Source organism: Cynara cardunculus, unplaced genomic scaffold (genome assembly GCF_001531365.2).
Source record: "Cynara cardunculus var. scolymus isolate 2C unplaced genomic scaffold, CcrdV1 Un_Scaffold_835, whole genome shotgun sequence".
Lineage (NCBI taxonomy): Eukaryota > Viridiplantae > Streptophyta > Magnoliopsida > Asterales > Asteraceae > Cynara > Cynara cardunculus.
The window spans coordinates 124,590-145,073 of NW_020200629.1; the positions used below are offsets into that span (position 1 = coordinate 124,590).

Consider the following 20,484-nt stretch of genomic DNA (forward strand, 5'->3'; position numbering starts at 1 on the left):
AATTCAGATATGAAGCTTTAATAAGTTGTACTTACGCACAATCTACTTGTAATCTTGAGTTTTAAGTAATATGYATTAATAAACAGTATTTTACGCATAAGAAGTGGTTTTTAAGAGTTTTTGTCAAATGCTTTATAATATAGTATAGATTAAAATCACTTCTGTAGCACTTTGCATGAGTATGTTTTATTAAGTATATTTATATACAACAAATACAATAAATAAACTTACAAACTCTTTTCATTTTTGGTGAGGTTTAAACCTTTGACTTTCTAAGAAACCAAAGACTACAATACCGTTAAGTGAAAGACTCTTTGGTTGATTATTTTTTTTTTTTGGTTTTATTTTTGCTTGTAATTGGTTGTCTACTTAAAAATTTAATTATAACCTTATCTCTATTTAGTAACAATGCTTTCATAAGGAGATCCAAGTTATTTATTTAGGTTGTACAATATAATAATATAAAATTAATTATAATTATACAATATAATATACCATAATTATAAACGTTGATATGTTATTATAGCCTCTAATTTTCTGACGACGATCCTCAGTGGTAGTACAAAGCGACTTACAGTGTTAGCACCTTCAAAGGCCGAACAAAATTATACACGGAAATATTAGTGATAACATATGGGACCACTTGTTTATAAGCTGATATATCCCAAACTACTTTGTGAGATTTTTGAACTCTGAAATGTATAATTTTGCTTTCAATTCGGTATGTAATCAGTAATTCTATTATCTAACATTCCTCATTACACATGTATGCTCTTATGTGCATGAATAATAAAACAAATTGCATCAAAATGGAATCAACTTTACGTTTATTTGAATTTGAAAACCGATCTTCAAAATCTTCGTTTTTTGAAAACCAACTTTCAGAACTAATAAGGAACCAAGATCAAACCATCTTTGCTTTCGGGTTTTTTTTCGGGGAACATGAATTTAATCATTACTACGTCTTTTAAATGAGAAGTTTTGAAAGTGAGATTTTCAAAATGATTGTTTTGAAAGTTAATTCTCAAAACTAAAGTTGATTTCATTACGATAATTGTACCCCCTCATATATATGAAACATGTCATGTTAAAGTCGAAAATTTTGGGCATGTACTATTTTGTGTTTCTTTTGGTGTTTGACCTTAGATGTATCTTTTCTTAATTTATTTTGATGATAAATAGAACTGGGATGGATTTATGCTAAGACACCTGAGAGAAATCAAGTTTGGGGCAAAACAGGAGGCCCACTGGTTGGTGCACAGCTTAGGTCGTGACACAAGTCGTGCGAGGCTCTGTTTGTTCAGGGCTAAAAGACGCGAGCAACTTTTGGCAAATTTAAGTTGCGGCTGTAGTCGTGCCAATTATTGTAGGTGTGATTTAAAGCCATTTTTGACCCAGGTTTAACATTTACTCGCATCTCTCTCTTCATTCATTTCGGTTTGGGAGCAAAAAGGTGCATTCATTGAAGATCCAAGAGCATTGAAGGGTGATTTTGGAAGCTTCAAGACTTCTTCATCTACATTTGGTTTTTGATTGTAAACTTATATTTCACCAAAATCTAGCAAAGAGAGTCAAACTTACATGATAAATCTAGAAACAAGTCATATATCTAACTTTTAATGCTATTTAATGTGTTCTATGTAGTTTTATACTTTCCTTATGTATTAAAGCATTGATGCTAGATGGTAATAACAATTGGAGAAAAATGCATATTCTTCCGTTTGTTCACTAATATGGGATTAAATATCATATCATAATGTGTGACCATGGCGAAGGATCGTATTAGAAGGAAAGTTAAGATGAGAAGTTGTGAGAAGGAATCTGAACTATTGATCACATTTAATCTCAAACTCACTAATGAATCGCGCTTGATATGAGGATTAATCTGGTGCATTTCATCCTAATGTGCGTTCAAAAATGGAGATCCTTCTTACACTTCTCACCGGAACCTAACACTTGTGACCATTTGGTAGGAGTTGTACCAAACATGATAGAACTATAAATTTTGGGTACTTTGATGATGTATTCACTCTAAATGTGATATTTTCACAGGTGTCGAGTAAAATGGGGATTTGATAACTATGAAGTTAACTTATTTGCATATTAATATTGCTAAGTTATTATACGCATGATGGCGCTAACTCATTATGTTTGAGTTATTGATGATAGAGACACAAGATGAGGGGGGACTCTTAGTAATGAACAAAATCCTATGAAACAACACAAGGTAGTTGAGTCTTGAGGTGAAACCTGGAGGTGTAGGCACTAAGGTCAATATAACCTTGAGGTGAAACTCTAATGGAGGTCAGTAGGCACTAAGATAGAGGTTTTGAGGTGCTACATGACAACATTAACATGATGGCCTACTTTCATGTTCCACCATGCTTAATGGAAGTCGGTAGGCACTAAGATAGAGGTCTTGAGGTGCTACATAACAACATTGACATCATGGTCTACTTCGTGTTCTATCATGCTCAATATTAACAGGTCTCTCCTGTACGCATGAGATAAAACGAATGATTGGACCTGGGTTATTGGGGTTTGGTGCAGAAACTCCATTGGTCTAACATGAGCTATTGGAGAACTATACTTACAACATTATGTACCGTTTAATTATAGATTTATTGTTTGTGTAAAATACTTGAACTCACCAGTCTCGTTAGCCTAACACTTGTTCTTGATGTTATGTGTCTGCCAGAGAGAGTTGACTGGATGCCGACTAGAGGCATCTAGTGGTGTTACATGTCACTTTAAATTGAGTTTTGTAAAATGAGTTCCAATAAGGATCACAATGTTAAGAAATTTTTGATGTAGCAAGAAAAAGTGCTAAAGTAAAAATCATTGGACTGAAAGTGAAAAATTGTTAATAGTCAAGGGGCCATATTAGTAAATTAACTGTTCATTCGACTTTGGGTTCAATTTTTTCATCTCGTATACGTTCGGTTCGACAAACAAGTTCCACATCTACTGTGTGTGTGTGTGTGAGTGTGAGTGAGAGAGAGAGAGAGATCTGTGTGTGTGTGTGGACGAGATTAAGAAGATGGCGAGGAGACCGGACGAGGAGTATGATTACTTGTTCAAAGTGGTGTTGATAGGCGATTCAGGTGTTGGAAAATCCAATCTTCTCTCTCGATTCACCAGAAATGAGTTTTGTTTGGAGTCCAAATCCACAATCGGCGTCGAATTCGCCACTCGCACACTCCAAGTAATCCCTCTCTTTCTAAAATTAGATCATCTTTATTATATAATGGAATCTCAATCTCAAATTTTACTTGATCTTACTTGTTTGCGTTGTTACGATTGCTTAATTCTCCAATTTCCTATCCTCGATTAACTTATATGGTCCTATGAAGACGTATTATTGTTATTGACAATCGCGGCGTTTGTTTGATGCATGGTGTAATTTGATCCCATCCATATGGATCTGTGTTATAGATCCAGAATTATACGGAATTTATTTCATAATTTGTTGATGCTTTTAATCGATCCCTGTTCCCATAAAACAATTGAATCCTCATCACAAATTTCTCTCAAGTTCACGATCTTTGTTTTGGAAGTTGGATGCAAAATTCATCTAGTGATTAAGATCGGAAGCAGTTCAATAGCCAGGTGCCCAGGTACATAACTAATTGCCCCATTTTGAGATTGCCGATGAGCATAAATCAGATGGGTATTATCTAATAGTCACTTGTCATATTGATCTACATAGGGAGGGTTTTACTAAAACCTGGTACTTAACACACGTTCTGCCCCCAAAAAATCCGCTTATGCATCTGTTTTGTTTAGTCGTAAGGTCGAATTATACGAATTATGTAATCTACAGGTGTAATTTGTCTCTTAATCTAAAATAGCAGAATATCATGGACCACCGGGATGACAGTTTATTTTGATTATATAACCATGTGGGTTTCTATTGCACATTCAACTTATGTAGGAATTCCTGAGCTTATCGAAATGTATGCACATGCATTGGTAGTTAGGTAGTACCCTCCTATTTATTGTTTACCCAGGACTAGGTTTAAATCTTTATGTACTAGCTCTTTTCTACTGAATCTAGATGTGTAATTCCTAACATCTTTTTAGCAACGTACATGAGTTGTTAGTGTTCTACAATAACTCAACTTGTGCATATCAGTAGGTGCTAAGAACTTGTCACTTTCTCTTGCTATGCTAACAAAACTATACAGTCTAATTCGCCAAAGGAAATAAAGTTTTATGACCAATTGACAACATTAAGTATCAATTTCACTTATGTTATTGAAATGGTGAAACCTTATTGTCTGGCACCACATTCTTAGGCTGCTTGGCTCTCAATTACCTGATTCCTGCTTCATCTCATTTTGGGGTAACAGTTTACAGTTTGGCATGTTCATCGTGCCTGATCAAGCATGCTCAGGGGGGGACCCACAAGGAATGATATGGTGGCACGGGCCAGCGCTTCATGGTTTCAGTTCTGTCGTAAGGGACAAAAATTACTTTTCTGAAGGGTGCTACCATATAGTTTTTAAAACTGAAATGCTAGCACAAGACTTTAATGGCTAAGATGCTAAATCTCCTGCCTCTGTACAGAAGACCCAGGGTCGAGTCCCATGGTTGTCAAATTTGTTGTTTTTAGCTTAAATTTTGGTGTGTTTTATATACCTCTAGTGTTACTAAAAATATATATAGACCAGACTTGAATAAGGGTCTCTTCTATGTAAGAACAAGGAACCAACCAACAAATCTATACTAATATTGTGAAAAGAATTAGATATTTTTTATAGTCAAACTGAGCATGCATTTATGTGAATGACAAGCACATCTTGTGTCTGGGCTTTTCTTTTTCCTACATTTTCAATCATTAATCATTTTGACTAATTGTTATTATATTCATTCCCCTTTAAATCAAGGCCACTTTTTCTGTTAGAGAAAGATTTTGGTGTTTGGAGAAAGTATCATGTGCAAGCCATAGCCAACCAAGGTGGTTCTTTTGAACGGTCAATAAAACTCACCCACGCATGACTCCAAAGGGACTTGATTTCATAACCTAAGGGTGGTAGAGATCCACTTGGTATATTGAACCAAAGACTAATTGGTACTATATTGGACCAAGTGGGGTCTTCACAGAAACAACCGCTCTACTCAAAAGATAGAGGTCAGGTCTACATACATTCAACCCCCACCTCAACTTCGGTTTCAATATACTGAGCTTGTTCGGTTTGGTTTTATTCTTTCCTGGCTTCGTACTTGACAATAATGCGTCGGGCTTTTGAGGGCTAACACGGGGTTTGATTTTTCAATATGATTACATTTCTTTCTCTTATGCTATGTGCTTATTGTCCAATTTTTTTTTTTTTGTGCTGGTTTAGCTGGTGGTGAAATCTCAATGCTTCCATTATTCTATTCATTCTGAAAAATATTTGGATGTTTTAGGTTGAGGGAAGAACGATAAAGGCTCAAATATGGGACACAGCAGGGCAAGAGCGATACAGAGCTATAACCAGTGCCTATTACAGGGGTGCCCTTGGAGCACTTCTTGTCTACGATGTAACAAAACCAACAACCTTTGAAAATGTGAGCAGGTGGTTGAAGGAATTAAGGGACCATGCCGATGCCAATATCGTGATCATGCTTATAGGTAACAAAACAGATCTGAAACATCTCAGGGCTGTTGCTGTCGAAGATGCTCAAAGTTTTGCCGAAAGAGAAGGCCTTTCTTTCATTGAAACATCTGCTTTAGAAGCTATAAACGTTGAGAAATCCTTCCAAACAATTCTTGGTGAGATTTATCGAATTATTAGCAAGAAATCTATATCTGCTGGTGAGCCAGGACCTGCTAGCATCAAACAGGGTGAGACCCTTGTGGTTGGAGCTCAGGATGCCAATACGAAGAAGCCTTGTTGCTCTTCTTCTTAATCATTTTGTCAGAAACTTGTTTGAATTTTTCTCTTGTTGAATTGTGTTTTTTGGTTCGTTATTGTGTGGTTAAGCCCGAGGTACATTACAGATTCTAGTCGATTTCAATTTCCCACTTGGTGCCGTTTCATTCATGCTCTTTCGGTATTCATGCACTTTTGCTGTGGTTTCATCGTTTAGGGCTGCAATTTGCCTGTATGAATGTCATGTACTCTATTTTCATTGTGTCATTTGTTTCGAAGGATTGGCAGTTTAAATTTATGAAAAAACCATATACACAAAACACACTACAACAAAATCGGCTTTTTAGGACGTCAAATATGTATAATAAATGTTTTAGTAGAATGGTTTATAGGACCAAACACTTGTTTGTTGTATGTAAATGAGTTACTATGTAGGAACTCGTATAGTTAAACAGAGGTCACACATACGTATAAGTTGACGAACTTGTGCTCTCAGTAAAACCACCATGAGAACACTGCATGGAATGTTATATGAATGTCGTAAGTGTTTCATAATATCATAAGACTTGGAAGTCTAGTTAAGGCGCACACTATGATCTGATCATATCGCAACCGATTGACATAATAGTCATTGGGTGCATTGTCAAGACCATGTGGTGAGACCTGCATTATCAATAAAATGAGTGTCCCAATCTTCTTTATTCATAGTTGTAGAAGCGGGTTTTGTTGCTCTTGTGTAACATAATTGACGTCTTTGGGTCCGTTGATAGAATTGGATTGAAGAAATGCATGAAAGCTCAATCAGTTAATATGTGATATCAAGATCTATTATGTAACCAAATGGTCATTGGGCCAGTGGTATTTGAGTTACCAGTAAACTACGAACCTCTTGGAGGTCGAGAGTCGAACATCACCCAAATTGATAAGTGTGTGTAAGTATCTGTCGTATGTTATATGTATATATGTTATTCATTCAATCCATCCAAAGATATACGAGGCTCGTTTGGTTTGGTACTTAATAGTAAGTCAAAACATTTTCATAGAAGGAATTTCCCCGATGGTCGCACTTTCAGTCTTTAGCATCCATGTGTTTTGAACAATTGCGAGTGTTTGCACACATCTACCAACCATACGAGACCTTAGAGTTAAGAGTCAAGCAAACGTCCAAAATCATTGAGAGGACTCGAAATTCGTGTTATAAAATAAAAATATAGAATTTTCACTGAATAGAGTATCGATTACAATAATTTGTGGTTAATTGTTTCTATCAATGGGTAGATGTATACTATAGTCAGCTAAATAGCTCAGTGAGTCCATGATTTACGTGCAACCACAATACACACAAATTGACTATATAAATGTCAATAAAAGAGTGTCATGCAATTTTATCAAGACATACAACCCCGACGACATCTCTTAACCCCACTCCATTAGGTAGGGACCTGCCTTGTCAAGGCATTCCCTGGGTGTATAGGTTCACAAAGAACTAACCGTCTATTTCGGGTCGGGCGCCCTCTAAATGTGACATATCGAGCTGATATCCCATACCCTGAGTATTGTACCATAGGCACATGTTACCCCAACTCAAACTATATGCATGCGATAACCGTAAAATATTTAACATACTTGCACCATAAACTAAAACACCATATTCATAAAATCGCAGATCAATGATAACAAGCAATTAAATGCCTCATCAAGTATACATATAAGTCGCATATGATACATGTAAAAATAATTTGTACATATGTATACATTCCAATAAAATCTCGTGAAAGACTCACCTGATAGTGTAGGTCCGTTAAAACTTCTCTCGAAATGATAACCTACAATTATGGAGATAATAATCGTATTTAAAGACTCTCCATATATATACATACATATATATATATATGTGTGTGTGTGTGTGTGGAGATGTGTATGTGAGGATTGTGAGAGAGAATAACTAGCGATTAAGGTGATAATTGTGAGAAAACTTCCGAGCCTTTGGATGATAATTAACTTTGTAATCTGATCTTATTTTTCTTCAACTACCTTTAGTACTATCAACTACATTTATCTATCTTCAACAAGCTTCAGTTGACTTCATCTATCATTTATCTTCGGTTTTAATCACTTTCGCCAACTTTTACAAGCATTTAATCACTTTTACATGCATAACTTTGTTAAAGTTTCAATCATGAGGATAAAAATAAGTAAATAAAGATAGTTAAAGGTGTGTGTGTGTGTATATATATATATATATATATATATATAGGGTTGGATTCACGTGAAATAAGTTTGTTTTTCGTGCGACACGATTTTTGCACTTGAAATTTCACAACGACATGTTGCGAAGGTAAAAAAAAAGCCAAATCTTCACAGCAAGAACACTGTGAAGGTTACCTTCACAGTGTTTTATTATGAAGTTTCAAGTGTAAAAATCGTATTTCACGTGTCTCACGAAAACAGAATTGTCTCACATGATCCCAAGTCTCTCTCTCTCATATATATATTAAATACAAACCATAGAAAGGTTTAAAATGATACAATCCAATATCAGTCGTCCATCTAGTCTACCTAATCTAAAACGTTGATCGTAGTTAATGAATTTTAATAATCTTGTATAAATATTCAAATCTTAATAATTGAACATCATCATTTTCATAAATATCTTAATTGATTGGTTTGTATGGTTTTTAACTTTTCCATGGTTTGTATTTGAATTCTTATATATAGAAAGAGAAAGAGTCAGGTTCAAAAGAAAACCATAAAATTATAAAAAAAAAAAAACCCCAAGAAAACCTTAATAACATTGATCTCCTCTAATCTAGTAATAGCAATTTCAATAATTTATTAAATACAAAAAGGGTAAAATGGTCCATGTCATTAATAGATAATCGTTTCGATTTATTAGAATCCTTAAATAAAGGTAAAGTTACAACAGATAATGGAGACTCCATTTATTCTCTAAAAATATCCAAAAATCTACATAAATATATTCAATAATCTACAGAAAAAATTTACAAAAAAATTCCACCCATTATTTCATTCGATATGTGTGCTTCATGCACATGTGAATAAATTATTGTATCCATTAGTTTTCGATTTTTGCATTGCATATACATGTGAATGAATCGCTGTATTTAACGTCTTTTGATTTCTGTGTTGCATGCACATATGAATGAATCACAATATTCATCGTCTTTTGATTTTTTGGTTGCATGCATATGTGAATGAAACGACGCATTCATCGTCTTTTAATTTCTAGGCTGCATGCACGTGTGAATTAGTGGTCATATACACCATCTTTCAATTTCTAGGTTAAATGAACATGCGAATGAATCATCAAATTCACATTATTTTTTTCAAATTATACATTGTATGCACGTGTAAATGAATCATCGCATTCAATTTCTTTCAATATTCTGGGTTGAATGCACATGCGAATGAAACACTATATTCAATGTCTTTCAGTTTTTGGGGTGCATGAGCATGTGAACCATTGTTTCATCATATTCACGTATGTATAAAACTCAGAAAACAAGAGTAGAATAGATGAATGTTTGAATCTTGTTACAAGTTCACAAATGCATAATCTTCAAGGCCACCAAGGTTTCTTATCACCATTATGAAAAAATTGAAGAGGATTTGGAATCACATCGAAGCATAAAAGATTCTATAACAAGAAGCTTGAGTGATCTTCAACATTCAGATACTCCTCATTTCACCACCATTGAACATTTGATAACGTTAGATAATTGATCGTTGAAAAAAGTTGTAGAGGAGGAGCCATGAAGCAGCCATCGAGTTTGTAGGTTGAAGAAATCGCTGGAGAGGGAGAGGAAGGGACTATTTGCTAAGCTCTTACCATCTCTTATTCGGTAAGAGACTCTTACCCTAATAAGAGGTTGGGTCTTTAACCAAAACAACTCATTCCTCTTACTATTGACATATTCTGATCGTTTGTTGATCAAAGGCGGTGAAAAGGATGTCTCTTTCCAGAGTAAGAGATCAAACTTGTTAAAGGTTTTTCATTTCATTTTTACCCTCTCCAAACCATAGGGACCAAATTTGTGTTTTTGCAAACCACTTCCGTTTTTGATAATTTCCCCATCACGTTGTTGGCCTTACCATTGATAACCTACGTTTTTGATAATTTGTTTTTTTTGTTTCTCGATTTCCACTATTTTTTGAATAGTTTATATGTATTCCATTAACTTTTTTCTGTAACAGGTGAAGAATTAAAAAGACAAAAAATAGAAGAGGGAAATCGATGGCAGAGGTCAATGAAAGCGATAGACAATACGAGGAACGGACGTCGGCTGGGCGACAAGGGGTAACGAGGGGCCGATGTCATTGGGTGTGAGGGGTTGGAATGACTTAAGAGTTTAGTAATGGTAAAACGATTTGCTCTGTTGGTCTTGATCTTATTGTTTGATCAAAATATGGTTTTGAACCCTAAGGTAGCATTTGGTACACAAACTGGATAAGACATGATAGGATCACATGACATGACATAACTAATTGTTTGTACTACGTTTGGTACGACTAGAACAAGACTGGCCTAATTGTCTGTCTTGCATTTGGTAAGTTGGACAAAACAGTTAAAATGACCAGATTGCCCATAAATGTTGTTTAATGTTATTTTATATCATATAATGATTGTAAATGACACAAATCAACCAAAATACATTTAAATAATTTTATCCATAATATTTATACAGTTTTCTAAATATGTATAAATGATTTAAGAACATTTCAGCACAACGATTGTAAATATATACATAATTTAAGAACATTCCAACACAAAGATTGTAAATGCGTACATAATTTAAATATTTCCAACATAATAAATTTAAATACGTGCATATTTTTTTGATTAACCTGGATATCCAACCCGCTATGCGAGCCGACTAATCCTAGAGCGACCACCTGCTTTGCACGTAGCCCGGAGTCACCGCATTTGAACCTCCGCAACCACAAGGGGATTTTTTATTCCTCATTGGATTTGAACCTGAGACCTCCTGACATTTTTGACCTTTAGAGCCAAGCTCAAACCAATTAGGCACCACCCTTATGGTTCATAATTTAAATTTTTTACAATACAACAATTGTAAATAACACATGTCATACCATCACTAAAAGTATAAAACATTCAAAATACCACAATTGTCTTCATATGTCAAATGTACCAAAAATAATCTAAACATTCCAAGATAACAATTGTTTTCACGATATTCTAAAACAATTACTTGTCCTCATCATAAATCGACTTCACAATTTCTAGTTTCACATCATCATTCAAACTCTTCCAAAAATGATATTGGGATGGTTTGTCCCCAAAGTACTTACCCATTCGAATGATTTCCATCACACAAAGTCCAAGTCGCTTCAACTCATTGCTTAAGTCATCCATCTTGGTTGTAGAATCCGAGATGACTGAAACCAACTTTTTCATTTGATTGGTTGCTCCATTGATTTCATTCTTGGTTTCTTCCACTAGCTTGGATAACTCGGTTGTTGTTTTTTTTCTTTCTCTTTTTTACTTGTGTCTTCTCCATCATTTGGAATAAAGGAATGGAAAGTTGTATTCGAAGGACTAGGAATGGGGGAAATCGTCATCATTTTCCATGTTCATATTTTCCAATGCGTCGGTAGCAGAATCGTCCATGTTCTTGTCGTGCGATCTTTTTCGAGCACCAACTTCAACCGCTTGTAAGCCGGGAATGGCTTATTAGCCATGTAGTTCTACATATTTAAGTATTTGGAAAATCTGTTTTAAATTGTCAAGTTGTAAATAGGAAATTCCCCCCTTTTTACTTGTTGGAATTGAGACTTTAGATTGAGATAGCCCCGTAACTTCGGGAGAAGGGGTGCCAACTCTGTTTAACCGGTGGATTCCTTCCAACCGACTTCTTTACGATCAATAACAGTCAGAGAAATGGGGAATGTTGGGGTGAACCAGAAAAGTTGGAATTCACAGGTTCCATCGTTCCCATCGCTTCTTACTTTATGGTTAGGATGTTTCTATGACAACAAACAAATAAAAAAGTAACAAAAAACATTATACATAACCTATTATAACATCTGAGTACTAACCTCTAAAAACTCCTCCAAAATCTAGGGAGCTTCGACAGTTGAACATTGATTTGCGTCATTCCACTCGAATCCGCTTGTATTTAGCATGTCATAGTCAGCAAAATATTTATCTTTTAGGTGTTCTATTTTATTTTGTACCTGCTTCGACGTCATGCTAATACCGGAATTCTTTCACGCATTTTTGAGACAACAGTCTTATACGTACTTGTCCCAAAACTTCAATTGTCACCTTTACTACCATTAATGACAATAAAACATGCAATACTCGATGAACACACCGACTTATTGTTTCCCCAATCTATAGAACCTAACTTAGATAGTTATATTCTTAGTACGGTGTGCCAATATGTTTATAAATCTAGCAACTTGCTCCTCGGTTGTCATATTACCAACATCTACTAATCCACCACGAGTTTTAAGCAAATCATACAAAATTGCAAAAACATTTCTATCCATTCGCAACTCATTGATACAGTTTACATCACTTTCGCGTGTAATATGTTGTATTTCAGTTGATTTAATTTGAAGTATAGTGAAAGTTCTTTGACCCAAAGTTTCTATTTCATTATTTCTGTTCTCCAATTCAATTAACCAAATTGTAAGGGACAACAAATACATGAGAATTTGAATGCAAGTATTCCATACATTAACGAGTACAACCAAGTGATTCCGGTCCATCACTACAAAATTCACAAAACAAAGTACCAAAAAATATAGTCGAAATTCACAATAGCATAAAATATTCAAAGGATGATGAAAACATAAAACAACTTATACCGGTAATAAAATTTTTTTGAGTGTTTGAATAAATAACTTATACCGGTAATAAAAAGTTTTTGAAAAAATTAAACTCTTATCATTTATAATAAGTTGATAACTGCTTTTGTAGATAAGCTATCAAATAATAACTTTGTTTCTTAAAATATTTCCTTTTTTGGGATTCGGTATACAGGAGAAGGATTACTACGAGTATTGAATACGTGGGAGACCATACCTTCTCTCTCTTGTTCTATATTCCCTTTTCTCAAAACCTTCTTCATTCCAATCATCCAACAACAATCAATCCATCCATCAGCCTAACAATGAGCAACGAATAGTCGGTTCCTTCCTCTAATCATCTCTCCCCACTTCCCAATTTACTACTATTTCTGATTTCCCTTTTTCATTTTTGTAGTGATTATCTCTTCAAGCTCTTGCTCATTGGAGACTCTTCTGTTGGAAAATCATGCCTTCTTCTCCGATTCGCTGTATGTATACTTTCAACTCATTTTTTTCTTACTTGCATTTTCATTTGATCATTGCAATCCCCTTCTAGATGAAGCTTTCTGTCTACTTGACCTCTAAATTCCAAGGGTTTCTAATGATTTTAATGTTTTCCCTCTCTCTATCTACTTGTGTATTTCGACATTTACTTGTTGCTTCGCTAGAGTTATCCATTTCCGTCCGACCATTTCGGGAATATTGAATTTTGAGACATTTTCGGGATATCGTTTTTCTATGTTTAACATCTTCCATATGGGGATACTTGAAAATTGCAATATCTTTGGTATTAAATTTCCAGGTATTACACTAATAATTTCGTAAAATCAAGTCCTTGGGAGAGATGATCACTCCGTTTTTAAATTTTATATAAAATGATGGGGTATGATAAAAAATGTAACTTCTAAGGAATTAGGCTAATATGCTTTGTATCTGAATTTTTCGTTCTTGAGGATCTTATGGTTGATCTTCAATTTTCAGGATGATTCTTATGTCGATAGTTACATAAGCACCATTGGAGTTGATTTTGTGAGTGTACTCTTTCTGTATATGTGTTTGATGTGTTTACATGATTACGTGCGAAACTGGCTTTTTATAGTTTCGGCATTTTAAGATCAGGATTGATGTTTCAGAAAATTAGGACGGTCGAGCTGGATGGGAAGACGATCAAGCTGCAGATTGTGAGTACAGACAACAGATTGTTACTTACACATAAATACACTTGGACTTTAGATAATATCAATTCAATATGCTTTTTTTGGTAACCACTTTTGGAGATTTGATCTTTGCTAGAGGAATTATATGGATGAAAGCTAGATATAGTACTTATTGTCTCTACTAGCAGTTGCCTTGTTTAAGCACATCTTTCTCTTGCTACAGTGGGACACTGCGGGCCAGGAAAGGTTTCGTACTATAACGAGCAGTTACTACAGAGGCGCACATGGAATAATTGTAAGAATTACTTTGTCTGGTTTGGTACAAATTTATGGAAGCTCTGCACATTTTCATCAACCCATTTGATCGTTATACAGAATGTGCTAATCACCAAAAAGAAAAAGAGCTCCATATTCATTTTAGTTTATCGTTTGTATGATTATAGAACTCCATTGTCATGAACCGGATATCACTACAATCAAAGCTCATATTTTACTTTTCTTGGCCTTCTTTTTACTGGTTTAACTTCTCAAAATCATAAAGCGCACTTGCCTCAGGAAGCAATAATTAATGCACCATCCTATCTATCCAACAAGATTGCAATGTTTATCTTGCACATGTAAATTAAAAGTAGAAAACCATTGCCCAAATGATCAAAACCCCCGTTAATCTAATTCCACAATCAAATCGAAATAAATATTTTGGACTAATGAATGGAAACTACTACTTTTGTAATGATTCCGTAGGGAATGTAGGTATTTTGACTTGGTAAATTTTTCTAAAAATGGAAATGTTGTCATTCTTGTGGGATAGAGGGGGGTATATTAATCTCAAGGGTGTTTGGTTAGTGCTATTAAGCAGTAATTAATGGATTGAAAATAAAAGAAACTGTTTGGATTTATATCATTATGATGGTGCATTTTCTACAAGCCCAAATTTTCATTCCTAGTTAAACCGGCAGGAATGGAATTCCCATTTTTATTCCCTGTCATTTTCATTTTCATTTTCATTCCTATTTTTATTCTCCTGTCTGAACCAAACAGCCCCTCAATAGATGGTTATATGCATCGGCATTCATCCGTGTCATTATTGTTAGTTTACGGGATTCATACATGCAGTAGAAGTATAACTATAACCTAGACAAGGCTCCAAAAGAAACGGGTTAGATAAGTAGATTAGGTGGTTAAATTATCTCTTGATGATAAAGATCGAATCTTTATGAAGAGGTTGAATCCGAAAGCTGCAAACTTCAATTATCAGCGTCCAACAGTATCCGCACGATCACTTCAATCACTTTGTTTCACCTTTACATCGTGAAACCTCAACACTTTAGAGTTCGGCTATAAGGAAGAGAAAAAGAGGAAATTCTTAAGAAATTCAATTACTTTGTTTCAATAAGGTCCCTCCCTTTATATAGGTAAGGATGAAACCCTAATCGCCTCCTGTTGTTGCATTTGACATTCAAAAATGTTGTAGCAACTCTTGACAATGCTACAATAAATCGCCGTTGCAAAAATCTTTGACAATGCTGCAATAATTCAGTGTTGGAACTTGGAAGGTTATTATATATCATTGCTATACTTTGCAATGATGATTTTTTCGATTCCTGAGTATAAAAATCATAACTTTGTATCATGTGATAATCCTGCAATATAAAAATCTTTGACAATTGTAAAGAATTTTCCATTGTTCGAAAGTTATTATCATGTTCATCATACAACACAAAGTATAGCAACAACATGATATTAGACAATGTCTTTATTAATCATAACTTAGTTGTTTCTGAATCATTTAATGATCGACTTTGGTCATATCACTAACAATTGAAGGCTGGTGGTAGGGGCTTGAGGAATTACCATGCGAAGGGATACAGATAGGCTGCCCTCAATAAAGAAAGCTCTAATAAGTTGCATTTGTTTTATCTGCCTAAAGCATTCGTATTGAAAGCAGTGGGCAGACCCATGTGACAGACCATTGAAATTCTATGTCCTACAGAATTCAAATTCAGATATTAATGAGTTATAAATTACACTAGTAAGAGGAAATTTCAGTTTACTTTGTCTCCATTAATAAGAAGTGTTTGTGATTTTTAGTTAGAGGTAAGATTATAGTTTTCCAAAAATTCCAGCTTAAGTAACTGCCTAGTGTCATGGACCAAGTCCATCAAGTCCAGATATGATGCATAGGGGTTTGTCAAGGGAAGGAAAGATCATGGACATCTTAGAAGACACCAAAATACTAATCCTGTATTCTCCATAGATCTCTAGAACTGTGTTGTACCTTTTAAAAGATTCATGATCCTTGGTTGTAGAATGATTGTACAAGGCCTAGAAACAACTTAGCACTAAATTAAGCATTAAAAAAAACTGAATGGGGATTAGTATGTTTTTTTCTTAATTTGTGTTAATCATTCAACCTTTTTTTTAACTTTGAGGTTATCTTTTCAACCATTTTTGAGTAATTGTATCCGTAATTCGATAAAATAAAAGTAGCTGTATTAAAATAATATAGTATCATGACTTCAATTCCCGTATGTTTGCATCATCTAAAATGATCATCTTTTATACATTAAAGTTAACCAATAACCAATTATGCATCCACTATGTCATCTATTTAATTCCTACTGGGAGATTAAGGAGTCATTTACCAAACGCTTATCCGGGTAAGCACTTATCAAGTCACATTACCTTACCGGAAGAATATGGCAAGGACTAAGAATCTTACTGTTCTTACCCAGTAAGAGTGAAGGCAAGGAACGAGAGTCTTACAGGTAAGTGAGGGCGATGACTCTTACCATGGTTAGCGCTTACCGGGTAAATTGTTGCATATGATGTCATTTTGGTGGTCTAAAATCTTACTTGGTAAGTAAGTTGGTAAACTGTTCAAATTTTACCGGTAAGCGCTTATCTGGTAAGTGTTTGGTAAACGACCCCCAATTGTTAGAAAGTCACCAAACTGACTGTCTCCAGTTAACGCTTTTTAGAATACTAGGCAGGAATCACATAGGAAGGAAAGATCATGAAACCCATGTAGGGTTCATGGAGAAGTCTTTTTCGTTTGTGGCCTGCTGATTCACTAGCCTGGCTTGATAGCGATTTTGTCATTTCAAGCAGTTGGTCGTCTTTCTTCTGCACCAAAACTTATATAAATTGTACATCAATAATTTACCATGTAATGTTCTATTGGCATTCACATGACCATGGGTGGGCCATATGATAAATCTTGTATAAAATGCACTTTACTACTTGATATGATTTTTTCCATTATCACTTCTATTTTTTTTTCTCAAGCTATGTCTATGGGCAATATAATCTAGTAGGCTTGATCTTAGGGCCGCTTACAAAACGCTTATGGACTAGAGTCACCACCCTCACTTACCTTATCAGATAACGTGGTAAGGGTCTCTTACCCGGTAAGCGCTAATCGAGTAAGAGCCTTCTCCCTCATTTTAACGGGTAAGATTCTTGGTCGTTGTCATGCTCACCTGACAAGGTAAGTGACACCCAGTAAGCGATTGCTAAACAGCCCCTTAGTTATTGTAATTTCTTTGTGGTGTTTTGTATGTTACCTACTAAAAGTGGCTTGTTGTAATTGAGAATCAGATGACTTGATGCAATTGAACTATAAAACTATGTATCTTACATTAATATTGGTATTGCAACAGATTGTTTATGATGTGACTGAGATGGAGAGCTTCAACAATGTGAAGCAATGGCTGAGTGAAATTGATAGATATGCCAATGAATCAGTCTGCAAGCTTCTTGTAGGAAACAAATGTGATCTTGTTGAGAACAAGGTTGTCGACACACAAACAGCTAAGGTATAGCGATGAACATATAGATGCTTTAACGTCAGTGTACGTTCTATCCTAGACCCTGCATTTGGGTGGGATATACTGTGTTCAATTTGCATTCTTTTTTTAGTTTCTATGCTTTTCGTCATCATGCTTTCACTTTTGATGCATAGCAATTAGCAAGACCAACTGAAACAGCACATGGTTGGCGAATTATCTGCAGGCATTTGCAGATGAGCTCGGGATCCCTTTCCTTGAGACAAGCGCAAAAGACTCGGTCAATGTGGAACAAGCCTTCTTGACAATGGCTGCTGAGATAAAGAAAAAGTAAGACGAAGTACAAGCATAGTTATTGGAGGTTTTTCATCATAATTATTCTAATCTTGGTTTTAAACGTTTGAAATTACAGAATGGGTAACCAGCCAACGGGGGACAAGAAGTCGGGAAACACAGTGCAAATCAAGGGGAAGCCGATTGAGCAGAAGAGCAATTGTTGTGGTTAATGTACTCTTTTTTTCAAGTATGTTAAAAACGATAAGTAGCTGTAAAATGCTGGTGTAAACAGTAAGGGTGATTATGTTTTGTATGGATGTAGTTTTAAGTGGTGGTAAAATGACAAAGTATGATGGTTGTGCATTTATGTTTCTAAAATATGTACTGTCCCACATCGGAGGTGAGTGGAAAGGAGATAGAGCTTATAAGGTGGTTGTGGGAATGTATGAAATGTGTTCGTAAGAAGGAGAGATGGTTGGCATCTCCCCTGACAGGGACGGGAACAGCTTTCGAGCTTACCTGTTACCATACACATCGGTTAAGGCTACCCACTTCGGTGGATCTCTAACCCAATTTTTTTTTAATTTAAAAAAAAAAAACATTTTCCTTTTATGAGGTAAGAAGTAAACCAACCTTTTATTTGTCTTTATTGTTATTTAGACCCTCCGTAACAACGTTTAATCAATCATTTCTCTTAATTGATCATTACCAAATCAATCATCACCCCTCTCAATTGATGTATTTTAATAAGATTCAAATGTGTTAAATACCGTCAATGACATATTTTATTTAAATGAAAGCTAATTATGTAATTTCATAATGATGAAGAATAAATATGTGAAATTGTATAAATTTATCTATAAATTCAACACTATAATTTTCTAATAAATGTAATAGACGATTTGAAAAATTCAAACATTTATCAGTTTACAAAAACGGTCTTATTGATTCAAATTTCAGAATTTAACACCACCTCTTATTAATCATAAATAAAATAAGATTTCAGACTTCAGGACCTGTTAAAAACCAATGTTACCTAAGTCTCTAAACTTTTTTTTGAATAAATAAACAATTGAACTTTCTTATTTTGAATAATTAAATTTTAAATAGTTGATGAACTTGATTATTCAAAATGCGAAAGTTCAACTGTTTATTTTTTCCATAAAAAATTCAAGAACTTAATTATTTAAAATGGAAAGGTTTGTTGGGGTTTTTTTTGAACTTTTTCTTATTACAATAATATATTTTTAAATTATTTTTTATTAAAGTATTGCATTTTAAAAAATTTACTCATTATAACAATTAGTAACATATTAGACTTTAATCAGTCAACCACTTTGTTTTATTTACATGACTTATATAAGGAAATGTAGATAAAATGTTATTCTAATTACATGACATAAATAAAAAAACCATTTGAATATCATGTCTTAAGAGAAAAATATTGAATATATATTACTATAATATAAAAAAAAATACAGTGCAATAATAAGAAATTTATAATAACATGTTATTTCATGCATTTAACCATGTGCAAATTAATCGTTTAATACTTCCTTAGAGCATCTTCAATAGGAAAGTTTATAAAGAGAACGCTGACTTAACAAACTGCTCCGTACAGATGGAGCCATTTGATTAATTTAATTATTTTTTAATAAATTAATTTTAACTAACAATTTACTTAAATAATAATTAAATCAATAAATTTAGGGGCCGTTTACCCCGCAAGCGTTTATCGATAGAAGTCAACATTATGATTTATTTTGATGCGTAAGATTTTAGTATATTAAAACATATCGAATGCAATAATTTAGTGGGTAAGTGCTTACCTGGGTAAGAGTCGTCATCCTCACTTACCGGGTAAGACTCTCCGTCATCCTCATCGCTCTTAACCGGTAAGATTCTTGGTCCTTCTCACGTTTATCCGATGGGGAAATTTATCCGGTAAGTACTTACCAAATAAGTGTTTAATAAAAAGGCCCCTTAACTAATATCGTTTTTATTTTTATTGTTTCTTTTTATTTAAGAAGTTCAAAACAACCCAACAAACTTTTTCATTTTGGATGTTTTAGTTCTTAAACTCTTTCGTTTAAATGAAAAACCCAACAAACTTTCTCATTTTGAATAATTGAATCTCTAAATTATTCTTTTGAACGAAAAAACCATTAGATTTTCTTTTTTTGAAGGAAAAAGCCATAAACTTTTTTATTTTCATTGATTAAGTATCTGAATATTTTTTTAATAAATAAATAATTGCACTTTTAGAAATTGGATTCCAAAAAAGTTATATTAACCGACTAATAAGAGTTCGATGATTTATTTATTTTTTTTTAAAAAATTCAGAATTTTAAATATTCAAAATATGAAAATTTAATGTTTTTCATTAAAAAAATAGTTTAAAGACTTAATCATTCAAAATGAGAAAGTTTAATAGTTTTTTCATTCAAAAAAATAGTTTATAAATTAAACCATCTAAAATGAGAAAATTTGTTGGATTTTTTGAACTTTATTGTCGTTTTTTAAAATATCATTTTTATTCCTTTATTTTTGTAATTTATTATTATT

At 34.0% G+C, this 20,484-nt stretch overlaps 2 protein-coding genes and 1 non-coding gene across 4 annotated transcripts; all 3 read left to right on the plus strand.

Moving 5' to 3' along the window:
• The first annotated feature begins 2,911 nt into the window (after positions 1 to 2,911).
• Positions 2,912 to 6,125, plus strand: LOC112502012 (ras-related protein RABA2a). Its single transcript, XM_025105810.1, has 2 exons — positions 2,912 to 3,205; positions 5,413 to 6,125. The coding sequence occupies exons 1-2, from the start codon at positions 3,041 to 3,043 to the stop codon at positions 5,893 to 5,895; spliced, it is 648 nt and encodes a 215-aa protein (XP_024961578.1). The 5' UTR covers positions 2,912 to 3,040; the 3' UTR covers positions 5,896 to 6,125.
• A 6,763-nt stretch (positions 6,126 to 12,888) lies between these two features.
• Positions 12,889 to 18,297, plus strand: LOC112502010 (ras-related protein RABD1-like). Of its 2 annotated transcripts, XM_025105809.1 has the most exons (9): positions 12,889 to 13,035; positions 13,114 to 13,186; positions 13,680 to 13,727; positions 13,832 to 13,879; positions 14,079 to 14,150; positions 17,518 to 17,673; positions 17,870 to 17,973; positions 18,056 to 18,184; positions 18,215 to 18,282. In XM_025105809.1, exons 1-8 carry the CDS (start codon positions 13,022 to 13,024, stop codon positions 18,147 to 18,149), a joined length of 609 nt encoding a protein of 202 aa, XP_024961577.1. In that variant the 5' UTR covers positions 12,889 to 13,021; the 3' UTR covers positions 18,150 to 18,184; positions 18,215 to 18,282. The 2 variants fall into 2 exon arrangements, with proteins under 2 accessions (XP_024961577.1, XP_024961576.1); XM_025105808.1 differs by having other exon boundaries at positions 18,056 to 18,297.
• Positions 18,298 to 18,371: 74 nt separating this feature from the next.
• On the plus strand, positions 18,372 to 18,500 carry LOC112502019. The gene has a single exon (XR_003067603.1). It is a non-coding gene; the product is annotated as a U6atac minor spliceosomal RNA (small nuclear RNA).
• The last annotated feature ends 1,984 nt before the right edge of the window (positions 18,501 to 20,484 follow it).